The sequence below is a fragment of the Sinocyclocheilus rhinocerous genome, unplaced genomic scaffold (assembly GCF_001515625.1).
Source record: "Sinocyclocheilus rhinocerous isolate Xijiao unplaced genomic scaffold, SAMN03320098_v1.1 scaffold2647, whole genome shotgun sequence".
In the NCBI taxonomy this organism is placed as follows: Eukaryota; Metazoa; Chordata; class Actinopteri; order Cypriniformes; family Cyprinidae; genus Sinocyclocheilus; species Sinocyclocheilus rhinocerous.
In genome coordinates, this window is record NW_015639108.1 from 7,681 (window position 1) to 14,910 (window position 7,230).

General features: G+C 35.1%; 1 protein-coding gene across 1 annotated transcript in view; it reads right to left on the minus strand.

Moving 5' to 3' along the window:
- Positions 1-7,230, minus strand: part of LOC107751012 (thimet oligopeptidase-like) — a 10,506-nt gene that overhangs the window by 496 nt on the left and 2,780 nt on the right. The window contains exons 2-5 of the mRNA XM_016566587.1: positions 6,388-6,594; positions 5,126-5,286; positions 4,863-4,998; positions 2,635-3,001 (exon numbers count right to left, since the gene is read on the minus strand). Coding sequence (XP_016422073.1) covers positions 2,635-3,001; positions 4,863-4,998; positions 5,126-5,286; positions 6,388-6,594 — 871 coding nt within the window. The remainder of the gene's footprint in view (positions 1-2,634; positions 3,002-4,862; positions 4,999-5,125; positions 5,287-6,387; positions 6,595-7,230) is intronic.

A 7,230-nucleotide genomic window follows, 5' to 3' on the forward strand; every position in this document is an offset into this window, starting at 1 on the left:
ATTTGGTTTTGTTTGTGTATGTTTTTTTGACTCTCAAAGCCATGATTCCCATTCACTTCTATTATATTATTGACAGACTGCAACGGTTTGAGTTAAATCTTCGTTTGTGTTCTGCTGAAGAAACAAAGTCACCTACATCTTGGATGCCCTGATAAACATCAAATTTTCATTTTTGGGTGAACTATCCCTTTAAAGTGTTATGAAGTGAAACGATCGGTCTGTGTAAGAAAATTAACATTATTTACAACATTATTACCTTTAATCCACAGCCTGGGCAAACGGTTCAGCGTGTTCACGACTGTCTGGAGCGCGATCTTCCCGTCACATAATGACGTGTGTGGGTGCAGACTACCACTTGCATTTCTAGTGTAAAAATTCTTTATTGTTATGAAAATACCCCAAATCTCATGAAAATCACATTACAAATCATATTCTATCGTAATCATGTGGTTATGAGCTTCGTGTGCAGATACCTTTCTCTGGGTTTTCTGAGTAACAGTATGCAGAAGTGTAATGTAATTTCATCATTGGAAGAGACACGACAGGTTATGAACACATAATATGAATGACAGATGAGCAGCAAACGAGCTGAACGAGTCAGAACAGCGATCGCAGAAGAGAAAACACAGGCAGACAGCACTGGAAGCAGATAATTCTCATTTAAATCATGTAAATCATTGGAAAATGAAATGTTTCAGACATTCGATGGTGAATTTTGAGTAAAAATGTATATTAATCAAAAAAATTGTGTTATGTAGCTTGATGCTAATGTTAGTTTTCGCTCTCCCTCTGTTGTAAACAAACAGCCATCAGCTTAAGTGGTAGTCTGCACCCGCGCACGTCATTATGTGACAGGAAGATCGCGCTCCAGACAGTCGTGAACACGCTTAACCGTTTGCCCAGGCTGTGGATTAAAGGTAATAACGTTGTAAATAATGTTCATTTTCTTACACAGACCGATCGTTTCACTTCATAACACTTTAAAGGGATAGTTCACCCAAAAATGAAAATTTGATGTTTATCAGGGCATCCAAGATGTAGGTGACTTTGTTTCTTCAGCAGAACACAAACGAAGATTTAACTCAAACCGTTACAGTCTGTCAGTCATATCTTAGTTTCTTGCACAGACCGATCATTTCGTGTCTTTACACATCAATGTATCGTCACGAGCCGCAGGGTTTAATTTGGTTTTGTGTATGTTTTTTTGACTCTCAAAGCCGTGATTCCCATCCACTTCCATTATATGACTGACAGACTGCAACGGTTTGAGTTAAAAATCTTCGTTTGTGTTCTACTGAAGAAACAAAGTCACCTACATCTTGGATGCCCTGGGGGTAAGCAGATAAACATCAAATTTTCATTTTTGGGTGAACTATTTCTTTAATGTATTGTCAGGAGCCATGGGTATTGATTTGGTCTTGAAGTGAGTAAATTAACAGCACATTTTCCTTTTTGGGTGAACTATCCCTTTAAGATAAATTCCAAGAAGTTCATATTATTGTTCATATAAGTAAAATTCTTAAGTACTATTCATGATTCTTAAGACATTTTTTTCATAAGAACAAAATGACAGGCTTTGGTGTTGTTTGATTGTATGGCAGTTCTTTCCTGAAGACTCGCTGTTCAACTCAATGAAAATCAAATCTTCAAATAGTGATGCACCAATATTTAGCCAACCAAAAATATTTGTTTCGGCCGGCCTCCAATAAATGCGATTCTCCGGTGGTGTAATTCACGGTGTCTGTGTCTCTTTTTTATTTTTAATCTATCATCATTTTGATGAACTAAGATGGTTTGTCTATGCTGATTTAAATTGATGTCTGAACAAAACTTCAATAAACATTTGTTACTTCTGATATGAAACAAAGTCTTAGCTTTCGAATTATCAATTTTATAACAAAACTCAAACATTAAATGTCGTTTTGACACTCTTTAATGTGGTGTGACAGATAGATCTCCTTCAGTTCAAGGTATGCTGAAAGAAACAGCATGACTTACTGAAATGTATCATGTTACAAGTAATCAGTCAGTGTTTTAACCGTGGAAACACGTCAATGTAACAGCTTGTAAACAATGTCCCGTAGAATTACATTTATCTCAGGAAAGCCATTCAATGTCCATAGCTCTAAGTCTTAGCTTTCGAATTGTCAATTTTATAACAAAACTCAAACATTAAATGTCGTTTTGACACTCTTTAATGTGGTGTGACAGATAGATCTCCTTCAGTTCAAGGTATGCTGAAAGAAACAGCATGACTTACTGAAATGTATCATGTTACAAGTAATCAGTCAGTGTTTTAACTGTGGAAACACGTCAATGTAACAGCTTGTAAACAATGTCCCGTAGAATTACATTTATCTCAGGAAAGCCATTCAATGTCCATAGCTCTTTAGTTAACTAGTAAAATAACTCTAGAGAGGAGGATTTTGATAAATATATGCACTATATTATATATTCATGATATTTCTACTTAACCTGTTGTCTTAATTTATACAAGATTAATATAATATATATTCATATAAGAATTTTATTTCTAAGAATGTTTTCATGAATCCAGCCCCTGGAGCCCAATTTGAGACAAATTTTCAGATCCCCCAGCATGACCACCAGAACCATACAAGTATGAGTGCTCACCTGGGGAAAAGATCCAGATAAAACTGGCCAATGACCTGCCCGGAGGTGCGATCTTTAACACAGTACAGCGTAACGTCATCGTGCCAGACAGGTGTGCCCTCCACCTTCTGAAAGCTGAGATTGAGCAGCTCCTGATAGATGTCCAGTAGGCCCTTGGTCACCACCTCCATTGGGAAATACTCCTTCAGTTGGTTCTGATCCACTGCATACTGGGTCTCCTCCACCTGGGTCATGTAGTAGCGCGTGTCCCAGGCGTGGAGTTCTCCAGTGAAGGGCAGATTCCTCTTCTGGCTCTCCTGTTCCTTCAGCTTCAGGATCACGGCCCTCTCCTGCTCACCCAGGGGCTTCAGTTTATGGGCCAGATCCTCTACAGTGTGCAGGGGATAATGGAAAGACAAAGGGTTAAACAAAGATTAAGATAAATTACTAAAGTCAACCAAACAGATGAATAATATAATATATAGTTACTATAATTACACTTTTTTTATTCTATTCTTTACTCTAATGTTTGGGTTTTATTCTATTCTTTATTCTAATGTTTGGGTTTGTAAGATATTTTTAAATGAACAATTTAAATGTATACAATTTAATTGAAATATATACATTTCATTTTATGTTTTTAATAAATTACAGCTACAATTATTTTAAATAAATTACATTTGGAAATGTATTTTTTGGGGGGTTTGTAAGATTTTGTTTTCAATATACAGTTTTGTGTTTTTAATATATTTGAAAATGTAATTTATTCCTAACTGAAATATATACATTTCATTTTATGTTTTTAATAAATTACAGCTACAATTATTAATTATTTTAAATAAATTACATTTGGAAATGTATTTTTTGGGGGGTTTGCTCAAGAAACACTATTATAGGCCTATTATGCTGAAAACTGATGTCCTGCTTAACACTTTTGTGGAAATTGTAATACATTTTGTCAGGATTTTTTGATAAATAGAAAGTTAAATAGAATTTTTTTTTAATGGAAATATATGTAATGGAATAATTTTGTAATTATAATGGAAGTGAATGCATCCTTGCTGGAGAAAAAAATCATAATTTGCATAATTTTACCAAATAAATAAATAAATAAAATAATGTATCGACTGGACAAATCAGACACATTATTATTTGTTATATTTAACAAATAATCCAACAGACCCCTCACCCATCAACCAGACTGGGTGCCAGGATGTCTGTGAATGATTCCCCATCGCAGCCAGGACACATTAAAGATAAGGCTGGCTTTATAGCCCACTGGAAGTCACTTCGAAACAGACACATACTGCCCATAGGAAAAGACTTCTTTCATTAATTCATAGCCAAACCTTTCTATGAATTAACATGCATATCACCATCATTGTGTGTATTATTATGTTCCTGTATATTGTCTTTTGTATTGTATACTGTTTTATGCATGCGTTATGAATCCTTAGCTAATATAACCTCACCTATAGCATGTTTGGTATCTACGGATGTGTGTTTGGTATCTTTCATCCTAGACTGCATCCGGATGCTCGTTCAACGGCCAAGGCAATGCAAGTATCGTACATTTAACTAAATGAAACAAATAAGCTGTAGACCCCGCTGATGGTTTCTGCTCAGACGGTTAACTGACTCATTTTCCATAGCTGCATTCTCTGGTTTCTCTAATGGTTTCATTCATCCACTTTAACTCCCCTTTGTATGCATGCATGAGTGTGTGTGTGTATGTTTGTTAGATTAGTTATGTGTTAGCGTTTAGTAACTAAAACTTTTTGTACACAAATTACATGAGTTTCAGATTCTGTCACTGCTTGTAAATCAATGTCACTTTTACGATCCGATCTTGTTACATGCTCTTATTAACTAGTACTGTAAGAAAGTTATTTTCTATGGCCACAAAAATATCATTTCTTAAAGTTGATATGAAATTACACAATGTTCGCTGGACGAACAGATTAGTTGATGGTAATATTAATTCTGCTACAGTTATTACTGGCAGCTGATATAAATAATTGTAATTATTATTAATTGTGATTAATTAATTGTAATTATTTATATACATTTCATCTGAGCTAATTTGCTACAATAAATTAAAAAAAAGATTTTCTCAAAGGCTTGCTTTTCCACACTATAACCACATTTTAAGAGTTTCAGCTCTAGTCTCAACTTTGCCATTTTATATATGTGAGATTCTTGTCTTTTTATGTCTAGGCAAATTTCCACGTGAAGATCTCAATCATTACCAAGGAAAGTTGCAACCGTCTTGGAGGTCTTGGCCATGTTCATCTCAAGCACAAAGTCGGCATGAGTGCTGAAGCCCAGCAGGCTGCTCTTCTGAGAGCGCAACTCTACAAGCTCCTTCAGGATAGCGGAGTTCTCCTGTCAGGGGAATCATTACAGTAACACTATGAAAACGATTCACTGGAATTATTTTAAAGCATCGCCCACATAGTGTCATTGGGTAGAATTCTAGTTCTGGTTACAGGTGATTTCTGGGATATCTGACCTGTTTGCAGCGCGAGTTGAAAGCCTCCTCTAACTTCTTCCGTGTCTCTGGGACGAAGCATTTCTTCATGGTGGGGAAGTAATGAGGATACTTCAGAGTGAGCTTCAGTTTTCCAGACTCATCCTTCTCCAGAGAGTTGAGGAAATCCTCAGGGAGCCCCCCTAATAAAAGCATTTACACCCATCATCTCTTATTTTCAAAGCTACATGTAAAAGAAGAAAAAAATAGCTGTTTACGTAAGCAATTTTACAGGTACTTTAAGGACAAAAATGTCCCATTAAATCACCCATTAAAACTACAATATTTACCAGTACCATGCAAGCATAAAATCAAGCATTCTTCATTAAAAGGCTTTCATTCACACTTTTTTTTCTGCTTACTTTTTCTGCTTCTGCTTAAAAAAAGGCCAATTTTTTTCTAAGCATTTAGCCTATGGAAAATATGTTTTTTTTTTCATTAAAAAAAAACAGTGGCGTTATGTAAACAAACTGGCATTTAAAGGGTTAAAATTCTGAAAATGAATGAATTTTTAGTAGTCATAATCAGGACTGATGTTGGTTAAAAAAAAAAAAAAAGTGTCAGTGAAAGCCGGAAAAAATATTTGTATCTATTATTTATGACAGACATATTTGTCCTCTAAAGACCTCCGTTTACCTTTCTACACACATGGGGTGAATCATTTTGTGTGCAACATACCAAAGCAATATTTAATAATAATAAATAAATTAATAACTGCAACAATGAATAAACAATAACAAATATATTAAGTTATAAATTAAACTATATCCACTATATAATTATATAATAAATTATTGTTAAACATTCAACAGTTTATACTGTATATACTGAGCATCAGATTTAATACATCAGGTTTTTATGCCTCTATGACACAGAAGAATAATGGAGCTCATACTTGAGAAGGAAAAAATACATCGGTGATGATTGAAAGATGTAAAAAATAAACGTTCATCAAAAGCCTTACGTATATTTGATACTCACATTTCAATATGCTTTTTACTCAAATGTGATGTATGGATAATCAAGTAAATCTAAGTTACTACAGTACACCAAGTGTTCATCTTGAAATATTACTAACAATATAAAAGTTGTTCTTAACTTTTGAAGAGGGGCATTTTTAGAATTATACTAATAGGTCTTTCACTGAAGGAATAAACTCAATCAGACAACAGACAGTATGCAGTAGCTTGTATATACGACAGTTTTTTTCAGCAAAGTGTATTTAAAAAAGTATGAACTGATACCTGTGTACTCCACTTCCACATCAGCGAGGGCCTTCAGGGTGTTCTCGTAGCTGACACTGGACACGTCCAGCGCACCGACCATGTCATACACCTTTTTGGTCTTGGCAGTAAGTTCTTCAGTAAGCTGCTGGATCCGGTCGGGAGTGAGATCCCAGCGCAAGCGGTTGTCATCACAGACCCGGTCCCCAGAGCCAAACACGACTTCACCTGAAAAACCACATTGCTTAGACTGAATATTATAACAGTATGATAAAGTATCACCAAACTGAACACGTTTCTAGATCCATATCATTTATTACTCCTGAAACAACATATCCATCAACAAATCACGCTTTTAGGCTTATGATTGTTCTTCTAACACCTGGTAATACAGTAAATTCACAATGAATTAAGATATGTTTAACAGTGTCAACTCCATTGGCTAGTTACTAAATGAGTTTATTATTATTATTATTAATTTTAAAAACATGAAATTGGAATTTCAACTTAAAATATAATAATTCAATGATTTCGATAAGATATTTTCTCTCTCTATACATGCATATCAAAATTAGTGCTGGGCGGTATACCGGTTCATACCGAATACCGGTGTTTATTTTTGTTATGATATGAATTTTTAAAGTACCGCAGTATGTCGCTTAAACAACGTTCGGAACGCGACACAGTGAGCGGCAGAGAAGCAGCGCATTCAGTTGGCCGCAACGCAGCCAACTCGTCAATAAATGAGTACAAAACAGCGTTTCCTAGCACCTGTCGCTTGCTGATTGTTTGGTGATTATAAATATGAGCGTAGTTCGTCTGTTAATATCACATGCACTTTTTTGTTTGTTGTTTTTTTTAGTT